General features: G+C 33.9%; 1 protein-coding gene across 2 annotated transcripts; it reads right to left on the bottom strand.

The window, feature by feature from the left end:
• Nucleotides 1–273: 273 nt before the first annotated feature.
• LOC145296154 (uncharacterized) lies at nt 274–19,831 on the bottom strand. Of its 2 annotated transcripts, XM_080142357.1 has the most exons (4): nt 19,585–19,824; nt 17,760–17,834; nt 6,519–6,672; nt 274–2,328 (listed from the first exon to the last, which is right to left on the bottom strand). In XM_080142357.1, the coding sequence occupies exon 4, from the start codon at nt 2,299–2,301 to the stop codon at nt 424–426; it is 1,878 nt and encodes a 625-aa protein (XP_079998483.1). In that variant the 5' UTR covers nt 2,302–2,328; nt 6,519–6,672; nt 17,760–17,834; nt 19,585–19,824; the 3' UTR covers nt 274–423. The 2 variants fall into 2 exon arrangements, with proteins under 2 accessions (XP_079998483.1, XP_079998484.1); XM_080142358.1 differs by lacking the exon at nt 17,760–17,834 and having other exon boundaries at nt 19,585–19,831.
• Nucleotides 19,832–20,716: the final 885 nt, after the last annotated feature.

Genomic DNA, 20,716 nt, shown 5'->3' with positions numbered 1-20,716 from the left:
GCTGTATAAAAGGCATTTTAGTCTTCATGTGTGCAAGGACGATCTTTATTGACTTCAAAACATTTAAGACGTTGTTTTTTTTTTAATTTTACACAAATGTACGGTCTGGATGTCAAAGACGTATCCCTGACCTGTACAAATAACGTCTACTCAATCTGTGTCATATAATGTTCCTTGTCAATTTCGGAAAATATACCTGAGCAGCCCCGTCTCCCTGTAGGAGATCATCAAGCGGCTATCCCTATTTTAAGAAATAAAATAAAGTCAGGACAATTGTGTTTTTATTCTTTTATTTGTTAAATAATCATTGAAAAAAACGTGTCGATAAAAACAACTGAAAATATTAATAAACAATTGAAATTTTATCATTTAATTACAACAAATATATCGAAGCATTCAAATATAAAGTTTTAAAATTCATTTTCAATAAAATATTTTCAGAATTTCAATTATCCTTTCTCCATCTTTTTCAAAACAAAAAAATACTTTATTTTGGAAAACAAACAAAAGTGGAGGTTTTTTTGATTGATTTATATTGACAGGGAGCAGACATTCTTGTGGACAACAAGAAAACACACCGTCGTAAGTACAATAAAATTGTCCAAACTCAGTCAAACTAAAATAAAAAAAAATATTTTCTTTTTTAAATGAATGAATTTTTTCGCCTTCCAAATTAAAGCATATCATTTCAGAACGATCCCAACTTGAACCCCAAAATTCCCCACTCGAGAAATCAACACGGATTCGTGGACAATATTTTGACTCACCCATTCCTTCATTTGTGGTGGTTTTAATTTCTATGCCTTCTTTAGTAAAGTGATGAATTGCGAAATCAAGATCACAAGTAAAAATTGTTTCTTTTTTTACACACACGGAATAAAATTCGCTTGTTGTTGGAACGATTTTTTGTATTTGTAAAAATGGATCATTTTCAATTCTTTTCAAAAAAATTAGTTTATTTTCTCCACTTCCACAAACAACAAATTCTTCACATGAAATTGAACACATGTCAACAGGTTTAAAATTTTGATTTTCTTTATCAGACAAAAGAAATTCACTCACAAATTGTCCGATTTCACTCATTTCAATTATTGATTTATTTTCATTATCACACAAAAAAATGTGAGCATCTTTTTCATTGATTAAAATAGTTCTGATATCTCGTGATTCTGGTCCAGGTAGAATCCATTGATTTTCTTTTACAAGTTTTTTTACAGAAATTGTTTTCCGAACACAAGACACTGATGGGATTTGTCGGTTGACCAATGGTTCCATTGCTTGATGCCACCAGTCAGGCAATGTGAAACAGAATTCACGTTTCTCAATCGGTCGCATCCATTTATGGTATCGTGATGGAAGTCTTGATGTCAATAGTTTTAATCCATAAAAGATCTCCCGGTCTTGGTGATCTTCACGAAACACGTGCTGTACATTCTGCAACCAGATTTCGATTTCTTTGAGAATTCTTGTATTTTTGTCAGTAATGTTGCTCCATATTTTAATTTCTTTTGCCGTTTCTTGTCTTATCTTTTCGCACAGATCCAAAGCATCAGACTTGGCATTTTCTATGATCTGTTCATATTTTATCCAAACATTCGCGCATTTAGATTCGCATTCACGATTTAATTTATCCATATATTTGAAACTATTTTCATTTGAAAACTGCAAAAATTCATTAAATTCATCCATTTCTTTCACCAGATTCGGGACTTGAGTTTTCCTTTTTAAAGCCTCATCTTTCAGTAATAATGGAGGCACGTTCATACATTTGCTGCTGCCGGGGTCAGTCGAGTGAGACTCGTAACATGCGTTGCAAAAACACATGTTACATTTGTTACAATACAATTCTACAGCTTTTCCATGCAACGGACATTCATTTCCCATGATCATTTCAATGGCATCCACTCTTCTCATTTCGTCCAAATTTTTTAAAATGTGTTCTTCTATAAATCGATTATGGAGTCGCTTACAATTAATGCAAAACGATTTCTCACATTGGATGCACCAAAAGTTTGCCATAGATGATTTGCCTTCTTCTAGACAGGAGTTACATTTCAATTTGGACAGCAATAATCGTCGTTTAAATTCATTGGCCAAAATAGGTGAAAGGGTCAAACTTTCGTCATTTTGAAATCTGTCACCACATTGCGGACATTTGCCTTCTGTCCCTCCATCTTCTAATGTGTTGCGGAAACATGATTCACACAAACTATGAAGACATGGTAAAGTCTTGGAAGTTTCGTTTAATTGCGATTCACATACAACACACTGGAAAAGTGTTCCATACTCTACAGACGCCATCGATGAAGAATAAAAATGCAAATCAAACTGAAAAAAAAAATACTCAAAAAATTATAATTTAACATATATACAAATTCATTGTCTAGGTTACAATATATATAAACATATATATATATATAAACATATATATATATATATATATGTATATATATGCATATATATGCATATATATACGTATATAATGGGACAACATATACAGAAATCATGAAAAGAGACTACATACATAATATAGAATATATAATACTGTATATTATATAACTATTATAATATATGTGATTACTTGTATATAATATACATAATATCTAAAATATTTATAGAATATGCATAATAATTTGTATATAATACATAAAAATATAATACGTAAAATATAATATGTATAATATCAATATAATACGATGTACACATACGTTAATATAATATTAATTATCTCCATATATTACATTTAGATTGCAGAAATTCCACTCTGCACCAAAGTAGCGTAGGTTTGCAGCAAATGTATTATGTCTAGAATATTAATCATTATCTTATGTAAATTTAGGACAGTATTTTAATACACAGTCGTTCTTATAAAATGCTACATTTCATCCTAGAAACAACATCATTTCTATTGCACCATCTTTAGAAGAAGTAGTTCCTTTTTTTTCCTCTAAATATCAAGTCCTTCTACCGACACCAGTCAACACCGGGAGGAAATACACATCTTTTAGAGATGTGGGGTTACGTCCTTCGTAACTGGATCATAAACAAAAAAAAATTAATAACACAAATACTATAACCGCCTCCCGGAAATTACCGAAACATTTCAAAGTGAACTATAATGTTTGACTCTAACCTTTAATCCTAACCAGAAATTGAGAGTTTAAATACTTCCTAATCCTCTTTACGTGTAATTTTGGAACCTATAAACTGTACATTTCCGACTATTATCACAATCTGTGTGTGTGTGTGTGTGCGTGTGTGTGTACGTTTCTGTTTAACCAGACTGAGCCACAGCAAGGCGTGTGCGGTACAGCTAGTATATATAATGTAATATATACGCTATATTATTCATAACATTATAAAACATGATAGGATGCAATATATATAAAATCATATATCATGGAAATATTATATATATATATATACATATATATACTAGCTGTACCCGGCCACGCGTTGCTGTGGCTCAGTTTGTTAAAATGGAACACATGTGAAAGTAGAGAAAAGTTTGATTCTTTTTTTTAAGAGAATGTACAAATTATTTTTTTTAACAGATGCTAAGAAAATAAACAGAAAAATACTTCCATCATTAATTATGCAAAAAAATAAATAAAATGTTGATTTAGTGTTTCAATATGCTTATAAATTACGATAAAACTTGCTGAGTATGCACTGTTTTACGGTTGTTGTAAAAATGGAACGGAAACTTAAATTTCGCTTCATTTTAATCTTTCTTAATTTTTTAATTGTGCCCCCCAAACGAATATAATCAAAACAGTAACATTCAACAATTGTACTTTATGTATATAAAACACAAAATATTTATTAAAAAAAAATTAAAAAAAAAAAAGTTAATAGGGAAAGGGAAATAATTCCATTTTTAAACGAAAAAGTCAGTTTACCTAACTTAATGTATTAATGCTATTTTTTTTAAGCAAGAAAAAAAAGGTAAATATCCAGATACGCTACTACAGAACTTCGACCACTGTAATTTGTTTTTTTATAGGTAATTGAGGTCGCTGACAACGAATCTGATAGTCAAACTTGGGGCAAATTTACCGTTTGCATGGTATTTACCCCTGAACCCACGAACTTCTTTCCACCATTTTGCAGCTTCCGTTTATGCTACGCGCATGCACGCTGTAGCATAAACGACGGCTTCACCAAGCAAACTACGTTGGGGGGAGGGGATTTTTTTTTCCAGGACATAGAATTTTCTAATTTTCAAAAATACATTATAGTGCTTTTTGGGTGGAAAATTTAAAATTAGCTGAAAAAGAAATAAAATAAGAAAAGGAAAGCACACCAAGTTGGAAATTTATCTTTTTTTTTTTTTACCTGGAACATCGAATTTTCAAATTTTCCGTAAGTAATGCACCGACATTTACCAATTAGAACACCATTTAACATTTTCCGAAGATTTTACTTTGTACATTGGGGGGGGGGTGTAATTATGGGGCGCGCGCGCCCCAACATCAGATTCCCCCCCCCCCAAACAAATTAGAGTGGTCGGTGGGGTTTGTATTACTGTACACATAGATTCGAAAAAGTTGTCAAAAAACAAATATATAACAAATAAATGTTATCAAAGGCAAGATAAGTTACTTTTCTACCAAACTGGATATATTTTTCGTGTTTTTATTCAATGTAACATATTGGGTTTGTATTACTGTACACATAGATTCGAAAACGTTGTCAAAAAACAAATATATAACAAATAAATGTTATCAAAAGCAAGATAAGTTACTTTTCTACCAAACTGGATATATTTTTCGTGTTTTTATTCAATGTAACATGTTTATTCAGCCCGAAAAACAGTGTTTACCGATGTATTGGAAAATTCAAGATGGCGTCTGATTCTCTCTTTTACACGGTAAGTTTGGGAAAAGGTGTTATAAATAAAAACACAGATAAAATACTGTTAAAAACTCGCTCAATATATGTTACCGTGACATAGGTTGACATATATTCGGCGGGTTTTTAATAGTATTTTGTATAGTTTTTTTATTTATAACACCTTTTCCCAAACTTACCGTGTTAAAGAGAGAATCAGACGCCATCTTGAATTTTCCAAGTCATCGGTAAACACTGTATGTTTTTCGAGCTGAATGTTGGGTTTGTATTACTGTACACATAGATTCGAAGAAGTTGTCAAAAAACAAATATATAACAAATAAATGTTATCAAAGGCAAGATAAGTTACTTTTCTACCTAACTGGATATATTTTTCGTGTTTTTATTCAATGTAACATTTTTATTCAGCTCGAAAACCATACAGTGTTTACCGATGTATTGGAACATTCAAGATGGAGTTTGATTCTTTCTTTAACACGGTAAGTTTGGGAAAAGATGTTATAAATAATAAACCGGATAAAATACTGTTAAAAACTCGCTCAATACATGTTACTGTGACATAGGTTGACATATATTCGGCAGATTTTTAATAGTATTTTGTATAGTTTTTTATTTATAACACCTTTTTCCAAACTTACGGTGTTAAAGAGAGTGTGAGACGCCATCTTGAATTTTCGAATACATCGGTACACACTGTATGTTTTTCGAGCTGTATAAATATGTTACATTGAATAAAAACACAAAAAATATATCCAGTTTGGCAGAAAAGTAACTTATCTTGCCTTTGATAACATTTATTTGTTATATATTTGTTCCCCCCCCAAAAAAAAACAAATTAGAGTGGCCGGTGTTCTGTAGAAGCGTATCTGGATATTTACCAAAAAATAATATATATTTAGGTTTGGCTATAAATTCCTAAACTCATTTCACCTTAAATAATTTAGGTGACTGAAATAGGAATCTAATTGAATCTTTAATTTCCTGAATAGTATCCGATAATTAATTTTTCTTCGAGTTATATCGAATACATTAATACGGACTTTAGGGCGTTTTTCGTAATGTTACTGTAAAAATTATTTTTTATTGTTACAAATTACGATGCTTTAAAAAAAGCAAAAATAAATTCTTGCGTTTTTTATTTACTACTGAAAACCATAACTTTAGTAAAGGTATTTTTTGTTTAAACAAAATAAAACATTTTTACTAAGAGTTAAGTAAAAATAATTAGTTCATTATATTCTGCGATCATTATTTGAAAAATACTGCAATTTTCATTAAAATTCGTTAATTTCCTGATTTTTGGTGAATTTTTAAGTAAAGGGAGGAGTCAAAATGTGTATACACTTTGAGCGTCGTCATTCATTTTGAGACCACGTGTGGTTAATTTAAATATCCAGTTTGGCAGAAAAGTAACTTATCTTGCCTTTGATAACATTTATTTGTTATATATTTGTTTTTTGACAACTTTTTCGAATCTATGTGTACAGTAATACAAACCCAAACTTCGGAGGTTGGAATCCCCCCCCCCACCTAAAATGTACATGGAAAAATCGATTTTATAGCGAGATTTAAGAATGGTTAGTCGAAAAAAAGGTGAAAAACAAAACAAATAATCAATAAATAATTGTTACCAAAGGAAATAAATGCTACTTTTTTTTACTTACATTGAATATTTTCAAGCGCTTTTGTGGGTGCCAAATACCTCCAGATTTTCTAGAATTTCCCGCTAGATTGTAACCGAAATCTCCAGATATAGCAGGAAAACCGCTAAATTGTAACACTGGTCACGTGACAGGAAGTGGTAATAAATAATTGTACCTAAATAAAAAAAATGACCTCTCGGTAAAAAGAAATCCACCTATTTATCATAGAAAAATTAAGTAGAATGTTATAATTAAAAAGAAATATATAAAAACACACATTGATATAGTAAACATATTATACCAAAACGTGGAAGCCATCCGTCCAGTGGTTTTTTAGACAATTAATTCCGAACGAACCAATATTTACATTTTTATATATATATATATATATATATATATATATATATATATATATATATATATATATATATATATATATATAGAGAGAGAGAGAGAGAGAGAGAGAGAGAGAGAGAGAGCAAATGAGGGTGAAACTCGAGTTTTGGAGTTTTGGAGTCTGTACATTTTTCACTGCAATGACTCTGGACCTTGGACATGGGTCTAACTTAATAACTTGATTTGAGCCCAAAATAATAAATGTTAAGTGGTCATAATAGGGGTCAAAGTGTGAGCTCTGCGGTGTCTAGCAAATTACTCTGGTCTAAACATTTGAAATTTGACATAAAGGGTATTCAGAGATAGGGCGGTTTATGTTGAAAATGTTTAGTTACCAATATATAAATGCATGTATGTATGTATGTATGTATGTGTTTGGGTATGTGGGTAATCTGCTACCTCAGGGAGATGAACGCCTCTGCCTTGCATTATTTCAGGTCACCCTTGGGCAAGGTGTAGTACCTGTTAGCCTCCCTCTCAAGTTCTGGAGGGTTACTATATTGTGAGAACTAGGGATATATAAATACATATGCATGTTTGCTTGCTTATGTGTATGTGTGTGTATATGTCCAGCTGCCGGAGAGGTTAAAACTCTGTGATAATAAAACATGCCCACTATGCCACTGCTCAGTCATCTCACTATTTCAGTTTGTCACTGTGCAACCAGTGGTAGGGTGCGAGAGGGTACAATATGTGTAGCACAAGCATGTTGTGTCGCGATCTTAATGTGCAGATATCTTTCGCCGAGAAAAAAAAAAAAGAAAGTAAAAGTCCTATGGCGATAGGTGAGTGGCGACATGCACAGGCTTAGCGGGCTGGAAGTGCATAGCTGCAAATCTGCACATAGGCGGCCAGTAAATTATCTAACATTGTCGACTAAATCGCTTACAGGGTGGAAGCAACTTCGGCGGATGATCTGGCGGCTGAACAGCCTTTTCTAGGGATACACTGCTCACCCTTGAATTTGGGAAGGGTCTAGAAAAAGTGACCTACCCTTTTATTAGCTGGTCGGCTTCCTGCAGTTGGCGGCTGCTCTATATTTGCAGGAGAAACAAGATAAAGTTGGAGAAAAATAATAAACAAGGAAAATCAAAATTTTATCAGGAGAGGAATAACCTGACTGTTTCTATGTGGAATGTGAGAACTTTGCTAGATGTCCTGGATAGTGAAGGACCTGAGCGTAAGACAGCTATTGTTGCAAAAAAGTTTGCTAGGTACAGCATAGATATTGCAGCATTGTCTGAAACACGATTGAATGGTGAGGATCAATTGGTGGAAGTGGGCTCGGGATACACCTTTGGAAAGGAAAGCCATCGAGGCTGAGACGAGAGGGTGAAATTGGCTTTGCAGGTCGTTCTGATTTAGTGAAGAAGATTGAACAGCCAATCTGTGTAAGTGACAGAATTATGATGATGTGCTTCCCTCTTGCACACAGTAGGTATATGACAATTTTATCTGTGTATGCCCCTACCATGGGTCATGATGAAGACACCATCACAGCGTTTCACCGAGATCTCAGTCGTACCATTTCCTCTATTCCTTTATCTGAGAAGATCTTACTCATGGGTGGTCTAAATGCAAGTGTTGGCAAGGATCATCACACCTGGGACTCACTAGGCCGGTTTGGTGTAGGTAGGGTCAACAGTAATGGTCTGCATCTTCTCCATCTATGCACTCAGTTTGACCTTGCTATCTGTAACACTTTCTTCAGCCACAAAGACGTCCATAGGTTTACCTGGACCCATCCTCGTGAAAAGCTTTGATCCGTAGTCAATTCTGCTGATTTTAATGGGTCGTGGGCGTATTTTAAAAATAGAATCTATGAAATAAGTGTAGATGTTCTTGGCTTCCGCAAATCTAAACATCAGGATTGGTTTGATGATAATGATTCTGAAATTACTCAACTCTTAAGTGCTAACCATAAGATGTTGTCTGCCTCTCATGGAGGCCGAGAGTCCCTCCGACAGTCACTTAAAGCAAACAAGGGTATTCTCCAAAAGCGACTCCTTCAAATGAAGAATCAGTGGTGGGCTAAACTCGCCAACCAAATCCAAATGGCTTTTGATTGTAAAGACCTGAAACGCATGTACCATTTGCTTAAAAAAAGATTTTGGTCCTCAAATACTATCTACATCTCCCCTACTCTCAAGTGATGGAATTGCCCTTATAAAGGATCCTAACAAGATTCTCCTTTGTTGGACCGAGCATTATTCTGATCTCTTTGACAACCCCTCTAATATTGATGAGGACGTCATCAATTAATTTTTATCACAACAGAAGCTTATCCATGAAATGTCTGTGTTCCCATCTGAGAATGAAATTAGAGATGCAATCAAGGAAGTTAACATTGGGAGGGCTCCAGGGCTTGATGGTATTCCTGTGGAAGTCCTCTTACATGGGGGTGATAAAATTGTTGATGAAATTCTTCATCTTATCACTGATGTCTAGAGGGGTGTTCCCGTCCATCAGGATTGGGTTGATGCAATTCTTATATCACTGTACAAGGGAAAGGGGCCCAGGACCGACTGTGGAAGTTATCGTGGGATACGTTTGTTGGAAGCAGTTGGCAACGTATTTTGATATGGTGAACAGAAGTGCTCTATGGATAATTCTGGGGAAGTTGGGATGCCCACCTCAATTTCTACGATTACTCAGGGAGCTCCACACTAATATGAAGGCTCGACTGAACTTCAACGGATGCCTGTCGGAACCCACATTGGTTGACAATGGTGTGAAACAGGGTGATATCCTAGCACCTACACTTTTTTCAATTTATTTTGCAACTTTGTTATCGTATGCCTTTAGGGAATATTCTCTAGGTGTTTGTTTGTGTTTCAGGACCACAGGTAGAGTCTTTGATCTTCGTCGTTTTCATGCTTCTACAAGGACCTTTCAGCACCTGGTTCGTGAATTGCTTTATGCGGATGACGCTGATCTTGTGGCTCATGGTGAGAGGGATATGCAGGGATCTGTTTTCGGGGGCCTGTGCATCTTTTGGGCCTAGTATTAGTCTTAAGAAGACTAAAGTCATATTCACACCTCCACCCGGTGGAACCAAAATATTTTTGTCAACAACCAGAGACTTACCGTGATTGACACATTTGTGTATTTGTGTAGTACTCTCGCCAGAGATGGAACCCTGGATGCTGAGGTCAACTATAGGATACAGCGTGCCACTAAGGCTTTTGGTGGCTTAGAGAAGCGAGTATGGTCTGACAGGGGTATAACTATTCATACAAAGATCAGTGTCTATCAATCTTGTATTTTACCATCCCTGCTTTACATTTCTGAGGCCTGGACAACTTATGGTAGACACATGAAAGTCATGGAGAGAGTGCACCAGAAATTACTGAGACACATTCTGGGCATCAAGTGGACCACTTTTATATCTGATGTGGATGTTCTTATGCGGGCTGATATACCTTGTATCAAGAAGTTGATTATACGCAACCAGATGAGGTGGGCTGGACATCTGACAAGGATGGACGACGATAAAATGCCAAAGCGCCTGTTCTATGGTGAAATTACACAAGGAAAGCGTCCACAACATAAACCGAGGAAACGCTTTAAGGATAATATCAAAGATAATCTTAAAGCTCTTGGTAGTGACGTGTTCAGTTGGGAAAGTGCTTCCAATGATCGTAAAAAGTGGCGCTCCTTAGTCTATCATGGCTGTGTGATAGTTTTGAGAAGAAAAAATATGAGCATGCAAAAATGAAGCATGATATCAGGAAAAAAATCTGTCAGATATATCAGGTCTGTCGGAGGATTTCATGCAGAACCACACCTGTGATTTATGTGGTAAAATGATTTTATCCAGGGCTGGCCTAGCTAGCCACAAGCGTTCACATGGAGATCAATCTTTCTTTGATGGGGGAAACTTTGCAGGGCACAGATGTTCTGTTTACTCTCTGGTCTGTAAATCGAGTGGAGACCTGAAGCGTCATATGGCTACCTGGTGCTATCGCGGTAGTTATTCCCAGTGGGAATTATCGATATTGGATGAAATAACACAGAGGTGGAGAGAGAGCGAAGAAAAGTGTCCGATCCGCTTGGCGTATCTCTCGATAAGAAAGAGTTTTTTTCCTTCAAACTGGAAGCTGTCTGATTTTCTAAGGGGAGAGAAAGGATCAATGCACTGCACCCCTGATTGGTCAGTATGTGGCCAAATACACAGGGGAGAGGCATTGACTTGCGAAAGAAAAAAGTTCCATTTGTTTCTGCTACACCTGTACCTCTACAAAGCCACCATTCGCCCATGCATAAAGTATTGTTGCCACATCTGGGCTGGTGCATCTACCACTTGTCTCTCCCTATTAGATAAAGTCCAAAAAAGAGTTGTCAATCAAATCCGTCCCACTTTATCAACTAAGCTCCAGCCCCTGTCTCATCACCGCAATGTTGCATCACTGTGCCTGTTTTACAAATATTTTAATGGAATGTGTTCTGATGAACCCGTTTCACTTGTATCCCCATATACGTATATATCTCTGACAAACCCGCTTAGCAACAAAATCTCACTCCTTCACTGTTGATGTCCTTCAGTGCCAGAGAGCATGTGAGTAAAAATGAATAAATAAATAAATAAATGTAATGTAAATAAACATATTGTTAATCTTTTCTAGGCATGGTCCTAAATAGTAGGCTGTTATGTCCAAGTGGCGATATTCGCCCATGCATAGAGTATTGTTGCCACATCTGAACTGGTGCATCTACCACGTTTCTCCCTCTTCGATAGGCCCCCCCCCCAAAAGAGTCTTTGTCAACGAATCTTCAACTCCTATCCCATCGCTGTAATGTGCCTTTTTACAAGTATTTTAATGGAATCTGATGAACTTGTTGCACTTGTGCCCCTTGATGTACATATTTTCGACAAACCCACTTAGCAACAAAATCACACCCCTTCACTGTTGAGGTCCCTAAATACCAAAAAGCTTTCTACTCTAATAGTTTCTTCCTTTGAACAGCTAGATTTAGAATCTCCTTCCTGCTTACCTGCTTTCCTCACTTTATTTATATGCAAATGTAATGTAAATAAACATCTTGTTAATCTTTTCTAAGCATGGTCCTAAATTGCTGTTATGTTCAAGTGGCGATATGCCTTATTAGGGGTGAATATGAGTAAAAAAAAAAAATTAATAAAAAAGATTTATTCCACTTATTTGATTTGCTTAAAACTCAACAAGAAAAAGACCTGCCATATAGTAGATTACACTGTCCCAACGTGAATATAAAAGCAGCAGAAAACGAAGCAAATTCAAAGAGCTTAATGGTATATGGAACAGAAAACAAACTATAGTCATGCCAATAATATGAATAGCATTTTCAACAGTTTTTTTTACATAGGCATCACCACATTATCAAGGCCAAGAGGCCACTCAAGGATAAGGGTTAAAGAGTGTACAGTAGAAATTGGACAATATAGTAATCATTAGTAATGAAAATTTGGTAAATTTGATAACATATGGAACGGCTCATCAAGAACTTATTTACGTTAGACTTGAACACAATCATATTGTAGTCAGCCGGAAAGCAGGAAAACGGAAGACAATTCCACAGGCGTGCAGTTCTAAGAAAGAAGCTTTGTTCATGGAATCTACGTTTAGGTTTAGGCACAGATAAAGAGTGGGGGGAATTATTGATAGTGTTTACAGCTAGACGAGTGTTTCTTGTGAAAGTTTGGCGAGGGGGGACCATAGATTGAAGCTCAGTCGAACACTTTCTATGAAAATAACGATACATCAGAGACAAACTCGCAACATCTCTTCTGTGAGATAGAGGTTGCAAGGAGGAGAAAAGGACATCTCCTACGAGGCTACGAAGTCTATTTTGAACTATATCAAGGCAGGACAAGTCCTTTCTAGCAGCTCCTGCCCAGATGTGGCAACAGTATTCCATCCTTGGACGTATCTGGCTCTTATATAGATAGAGAATAGCATCAGCAGTGAGATATCTACCGGATCGATAGAAAGATCCCACCATTTTTCCAGCGGCCTTGGCAACAGATTTGATGTACGTGTTCCATTTAAGATCAGGAGTAATGGTCAAGCCCAGAAAACTTGAGGCCTCCTGAAGACGAGAGCCATTCATTTTAATTGATGCCAGATGTGGATCAGAATGTTGATGATGTAAAAAGAGAAGCTTGGTTTTAGATGCATTAAAAGTAACCAGCTACTCCTTTCCCCATTGTACTACGTGCTCAAGATCAGAGGAGAGCGAATTGGAGAGAACTTGGTCGTTTACTATCTTAGATGTGCTACCATAAATGGTAGTGTCGTCAGCATAAATGTCTACAAATGATGTAAGGATGTGATTTGGAAGATCATTAATGTAGATCAGGAAAAGAGTTGGGCCCAGGATGGACCCCTGAGGGACACCCGCATTAATACTGTGAGTTTCAAAAACTATGAAACCCCCCCCAAAACTAGAAGAAATTCTGATCAAAGGAAAGACTGACACCATACACTAATGAAAACAACTGAATTCTTCAGGATAATCGTTGAGTCTAACTCACATAACCAGGTGATGCTGACCAATCACAGGTAAGTTGAAAAAGAATAAAACAGAAAGAACATCACACGAACCCAAGGAAAACAAGACGGATAGAAATCCCATAATAGATTAATTAGATTTATTTGTCGTTTAATTACTCCATTATACAGCAGTCAAATTGTATTAATCATGTCGCAAAATTATTCAAGTATAAACAGCTTAGACAGAGTTGTTCCCCTTTTTAATAATTCCTAGAAATAGTAAAAGTTATTCAATTAAGCATTACCACATATCAATTTAATTAAGAAATTACATAGCAGCTAAATATTTTCTCATTTGGTTTTATAGTCAACAACTCAAAAGCTTACAAAATAGTAGACTGTGTCATCCCTGTGTGACATGAAAAAACACACACAGCAATTACAGAAAGCTTAAGAATATATGGAACATATAGCAAACTATAATCATGTCAACAAGTATTCGAAACAATTTCTAAAACAATAGAAAAGACTATAAGCAATTCTAATCAAATAGGATATTGACATGATACAAAAGATGGCACTGATGAAAACAGATGACATCTCCAGGAAAATTGTTGACTGAAAGCTAAGACACATAACTAGCAACAAAATCTCACCCCTTCACTGTTGATGTCCCTAAATTTCAGAAAGCTTTGTATTCTGATAATTTCTTCCCTCGAACAGCTAGATTTTGGAATTCCCTTCCTGCTGCCTGCTTCCGTGGCTGTACTGCTATGCAGAAGTTTAAATGTAACGTAAACAAATATTTTGTTAATCTTTCCTAAACATGGCCCCAAATAGTAGCCGCTTATGTCCAAGTGGCGATATGTTTTTTAAGGGGTGATTGTTGTTGTGGTTGGTTGTTTTTGTTTTACGGCATATCAACCCTTTTCAGGTTATTTAATGATGAATCCAGTGATCTGGAAGAAAAATTTTTTAATAGAATATATTTGTTTTCTTTTTTCAAATCAGTTTCTATTTAATCCATAGTTGGGACCCTAATAGATACTACCACTCCGGATCAGAGTGGACCTGGGAGCAATGGCAATTAAGAGGTGGCTACACACTCCCCAAAGCCCACAAGCTGGGACCTCACCATCGGATATAGTTTAAGGTCATATCCAGAACTCGTGAACATGAGTAATATATATATATATATATATATATATATATGTACATATTATAATAATAAAAATATATATACATATTATTATTATAATATATATTATATTATTATTATAGTAATATATATGCATATTATAGTAAAAATATATATATATATTATAGTAATATATATATATATATATATATGTATAATATATATATATATATTATTATTATTATTATTATTTTTATAGTAAAAAAATAATCATAACAGCCCCTTTAAGAAACTCGTTTCTTATCGTTGAACACTTCAGTTGAATTAAATCGGTGAATTTAGCTCTTATGCATGGATCATCGTATAACGATTTGATCACTGTCTGCCTGACGTAAAGAACATTTAAAATTAAAATGTTTAAATTCAACGTTATTTCACACGGTTAACGGTAGCCGAACGGATACGGTCTTTGCTAATCGAGCCAGGGATGGCTCGTGTTGCCGAGTTCGAATCTGTAGACTGGTGTCAATCGTGACACCCTGCACTGAAGATTCCCGAAAGGATGAAACACTAGTGTCTGTAGGTATTTAATTATTATAGTAAATATATATATATATATATATATATATATATATAATGACCTCGTATCGATTACATGTATACGACAAAGACTCATCGAAAATAACAATATAACCTTTGTTTTAATTGTAAGATAAGTTAAACATAAAAATACTTATTTCTCTTAGAAAAAAAACACTTTCGCTTATTATCTTCTTGTAAATTGAAAAGATTTCACGGAAAATACAGTTTTATAATCTATAAATATGAGAATGCGTGTGTGTATATATGAGGACACCTCTCAACCTATATACTCCACGAATTTTTATCTACATACTTTAAATTTGGTATATAGGGTGTTCAGATATGTGGAAAGCTTTCTAATCCGTTTTCATCGGGGGGACGGGAAAAAGGGCTACGAAAGGTCCAGATTGAAAAATTGGTACTTGCGTATCATCAGACATTTATCTGTTTTTCACTGTTTCACGACTGCGCATGCGCGACTCGTTCACATGTCAGCTTCTTTATGTTATGTCCTTAAATGCCAGAAAGCTTTCTATTCTAATAGTTTCTTCCCTCGAACAGCTAGACTTTGGAATTCCCTCCTTGCTTCCTGCTTCCGTGGATGTACTGATATGCAGAAGTTTAAATGTAACATAAACAAATATCTTGTTAAATCTTTCCTAGACAAAGCCCCAAATAGTAGCCCCTTACGTCCAAGTGGCGATATCATAAACAAATATGGTCGCTACATTATATCACTACTAGTATTTTTGCAATATCCTGAAAATTAGTTGCCAGCCCTAATTTTAAATGCGATATTCGTTTTCAGCACACTTGAAAACTCCTTGAAAACAAGTTTTTAAGGTAGCTTCTGTATTGGTTTAATCATGTAAATTTTATCAAACTAAAAAAAGGAAAACAAAAAAATAAATCGCAGCAATTTTTTTTACTGGTTGTCCGACTCGAACTCAGACCTTACGATGTACATGAAAACCAGATTTCTTTTACGGGGGAGGGGGGGGGAATGACAAAGAAAATATCAGAAAAAGGTGAATGGAAAACAAAAAAAAAACGTAAACGATCCAAACAAGAGACAGGAGTATACTATAAAAATATTCCTATTAAACGCTAAAGATAAAAAAAAAGGAAGGAAGAAAATATCTGTGTATGAACGAATTGCTTGAAATAGCGACACGTACTTGACCTTTGCTGAAGTATTTTAATTTATATATATATATATATATATATATATATATATATATATATTGGGTATTAATCGAAATGGTCCATATACAACAATTTAAGTGAAAGTATATATACGCGGTGACTATATATATATATGATGAAAATAATAGTATTCCCACAAAATAGAGAAATAAAAAGGAACAAATCGTATTATGTGTTCATCAACGTTTCGTCTTTATTTCGTCTTATATATATATATATATATATATATATATATATATATACGGAGGGAGAGAGAGAGAGAGAGTGAGAGAGAGAGAGAGAGAGAGAGAGAGAAACAAATTCCGAAATTAAATGACTTCTAAAAAATAATTTAAACCACGACGTCCTTATTTTTATTCTTTAGCAGAAGTTTGGAATTGAAACCGATTTGTAACTACCCCACCCCTGACGATCCCCCCCCCCAAGTTATTATTTAAAAAAACATTCTTAACACGGAGGGCGTTTTGTAATTATTCTGTACTTTCACCTAGCAATTTAATAAAATAGAAACATATCATAAACTTAAATTTAACCTGAAAATTAGTACGGTAACATAAGTGCATATAAGGACCTAAACAAACTTAGGAATTTCATCTTATATTTTATCCAGATGAAAAAAAAAACAAAAGATTCAAGTAAAGTGAATTCCAAAGGTTATTTTTTACTTTCTTTCCAACTTAACACTCACCTTTAATTGGCGACTTTTATGGATTTTCAAGTATGCTGAAAACGAATATCACATTCAAATTCGGGGCAGTTTTCTAGATATATTGACATTTTATCCGATGTAGGACTTAATAAATGTAAGTGACATTCGCCATTCTTAACATAGGGAGGGGGAGGTGTTTCATAACACGCATGCACACATTAGTACTAGTTCAGTTGGGAAGACACATGGCCACCAGTGAAAACACAATGGATTACATTGTATATAATCTTAATATCTAAAAAACTGCTGATCTGCCTCAAAATTTAAATGTGATATTCGTTTTCAGCATTCCCCAAAACTTTTTAAGTCGTCATTTTAAACGGTGACTATTGAGTTGGAAAGAAAGTAAAAACAAATAGCATTTAAACAATGGTGTATAATATATATATATATATATATATATATATATATATATATATATATATATATATATATATATATATATATATTTAAGTCTGGAACCATTTTACAATAAAATATTATCGTAAAAAAGGGGGTTAATTTCTTTTATTATAATCGTCCTCCTTTCCTTTTGGAAAAATAAAATGAAAGAAAATGTAAAAAAAAACAAACAAACCAAAAACTAAAAAAAAAAGTAAATATATCGACAAAAAACGAAATGACCTCAATTTTGAACCGTATTTTTTTCTTTCCATATTAAAACAAAAGATACAAAAAGATGAATCAATATTGTTTCTATTGTGAAAAAAATATAATTTAAAAAATAATGTAATATTTGGAAATAAGATTTTACTTACAATTTATCTTTTGTAAATGTTTTTTTTAACTTCAAGAAGAAAAACGTTTGAGTTGTTGAATTGCTGGAAAAGTTGCTAAAAGTGAAACAAAGTTAGTGAAAAAAGGTGTGACGTCAGACAATTTTGAAGCAATTTGATTGGTTGATTTATAAATAGTACTGGGGCTTTCCGTGAAATCTTTAACTTATTTGAAACCAATAAGTGGAAAATACATGTTTTCGTTCATTTAAATCAAGTTTTGTTTTTGTTTTTTTAACTTTCACCCCAAACAAGTCACAGTGCCACTTTGATGTAGGGGGCTACTATAAATTGTAGGGACATTATGAAGGGAGATGACCTGCATGTTCACAAACTACATTTGAACTTCTGAATGTCAGTACATTGGGAAAGCAATTCCGGGGAAGAAACTATTGGAGGAGAAGGTTTTCTTACACCTAGGGATCTCTACTGTGTAGGGGTGTGATTTAACTGCTTGTCGGGTTTGACGGAGGTATTTACGTCGAGGGAGTACCAGTGCTTGTAGTTACTCAGAGCATTCGCCATTAAAATACTTGTAGAACAAGCAGAGGGATGAAACATTTCGTAGATGGGACAGAGGCTGATGCTTAGATGACAGTTCAGGGCCTATTAGGTTGGCGACTCTCTTTTGAACCTTATGTAGGAGTGAGAGACTAGTAGCAGATACACCACACAAATATGACAACAATAGCTTAAGCTTAGATGACAGTTCAGGAGCTATCAGGTTGGCGATTCTCTTTTGAATCCTATCCAGGAGGGAGAAATTAGTAGCAGACGCCCCATCCCATATATATATATATATATATATATATATATATATATATATATATATATATAAAATATATATGACGATTAAGCTAAACTGAATATTCGCATAAGCCTCACGAATCCTACAGTGGATGAAACGCAGAATATTCAGTGTAGCTTAATCGCCATATATATTTTATAAATTACTAACTAGCTCTACCTACGTATTGAGCACTTTTGAAGTAAATACTTAAAGTTTACGCATAAATCTATACTTTCGTATATTAAATTTGTGTGAGTAAATGAAGTAGTTATATATATATATATATATATATATATATATATATATATATATATATATATATATATATATATATATATATATATATATACTAGCATGGGTGCCCGGCGTTGCCCGGGTGTTTGGAGGTGTATGCTGAGCAAAAAAAAAGGGGGTAATTAGCGATACCTCATGGGAAGGTAGAGTTATTTAAGCAACGCGTCGCAACGATTTTCTTTTACGTATTTTTCTTTTATTGTCAGGTTCGAACACAAACCTTACGACGTAGATGAAACTGCACCGTTTTGTCTGAAAGAGATCGGAGGAAAAACAAAAAAAAAAAAATGTAAATACCGAATTAAAGAGGGAATTCATTTCATAAACTATACTGGTAAATAAACAATTAAATGTTTTATTTCGAAATAAAATGCCGAATTTAAATCACTTCTCCAAAATCATAAAACAGTCAAACTGTTTTTTAATAATTGGCAGAAGTTCCCATCAATTTGAGGATAAACAGCAGCTAAAAAAAAACAAAACAAAACAAACAAACAAAAAAATAAAAATAAAAACTCCGGATTAGTATCGGTGATATCGTTTCAAATACAGAAACAAACATTTTTTTTTAAATTTTTAATATGCACCGGCTATAAAGTCCGGATCACTTTTACAAATAAAAAAAAAATACACTCGTGAAAAAAAAAAATCGATATTAATTTATTAATAAAAAAATACAATCCTAAAAATGCATGTGATGTTTTGAAATAAGGTTTTACTTACGGGTTGTCGTCTTAAATGGATTATGCCTTTGGTTCAAGATCAAAGTGTAGTATCTGTTCTTCAGATGCTAAAATTCAATTTCTTGTTCTCTGTTAGTGGAAGAGAAATCTTTCACGACTGAGACAAATTTTATTTTTTGTTCCTTTTCTCCACATTAAAAAACGACCCTGGTGTCTAACTCTGTCCCGTGGGGAGGCAATGCAAATAGGTACAAGTTTGACAGGTTGAATTGCTGAAAAAAAAAATACAAGTAAAAACAGGTCAGGTAAACACGTGTGACGTCACATAATTTCGAAGCAATTTGATTGGATGATTTATAAATAGATAATGAAACTGAGTTTTTCTGTGAAATCTTTTTAACTTCCTAGATCATAATAAGCAAAAGATATGTTTTTTTAAAATTCTATTAATTAAAAAGGACTAAAATAATTTTTTAAATGTTTATATATTTTTATCTACTCATATTTATACGATTAAAACTCATATCTTATTGTTGTCTTTATGTTATTTTTATAAGAAAATCGAAAAAATAAATCATAATGATTTTTATAGTTTGACAGTTTGAACGCGTACCCCACAATGTAGATAAAAACGCGCTTTTAGTCGAAGGGAGGCAGTGAAAAAGGGAGCATCTTTGAAGATGGCCGAAGAATAAAAACAAAGAAATGGTCCGAATTAAAGTGCGAATTGATTCTGTAAAAATACCATTAATTAAACATTGAAACAAGAAGGAAAGGGAAAATTGTATGAACGAATTTAATAAAAAGTGAGAAAGAGCTAATTGTATAAAAAATACACGTACTTGACTTTTGTTGATGTAATGTTTTTCTTTTTAATACGGATTTGAGCATTAATCGCAATAGGCGAGTTATTTAAAGGGTTCCCATTATTAAACTGAATTGAGTATGTTTTGAAATAAAATCCCGCAATTAAATCACTTATTAAAACTCATCACAAAACTATGTTGTTTTATTTGTTAATTTGCAATTTCGTATCAGTTTAAACCGCTGCAAAATAAATAAATAAATAAATAAATTAATAAATAAATAAAAAACCTCAATATTTCTATTGGTTATATCGTTTGGAACACCTAAATACAGAATCAATTAAAAAAAAGTGTATAAGCACCTGC

Source organism: Euprymna scolopes, chromosome 16, assembly GCF_053919585.1.
Source record: "Euprymna scolopes isolate OS-2025 chromosome 16, ASM5391958v1, whole genome shotgun sequence".
In the NCBI taxonomy this organism is placed as follows: domain Eukaryota; kingdom Metazoa; phylum Mollusca; class Cephalopoda; order Sepiida; family Sepiolidae; genus Euprymna; species Euprymna scolopes.
Note: the sequence above shows the minus strand (reverse complement) of the source record. Positions and strands in the feature narration are given on the sequence as shown.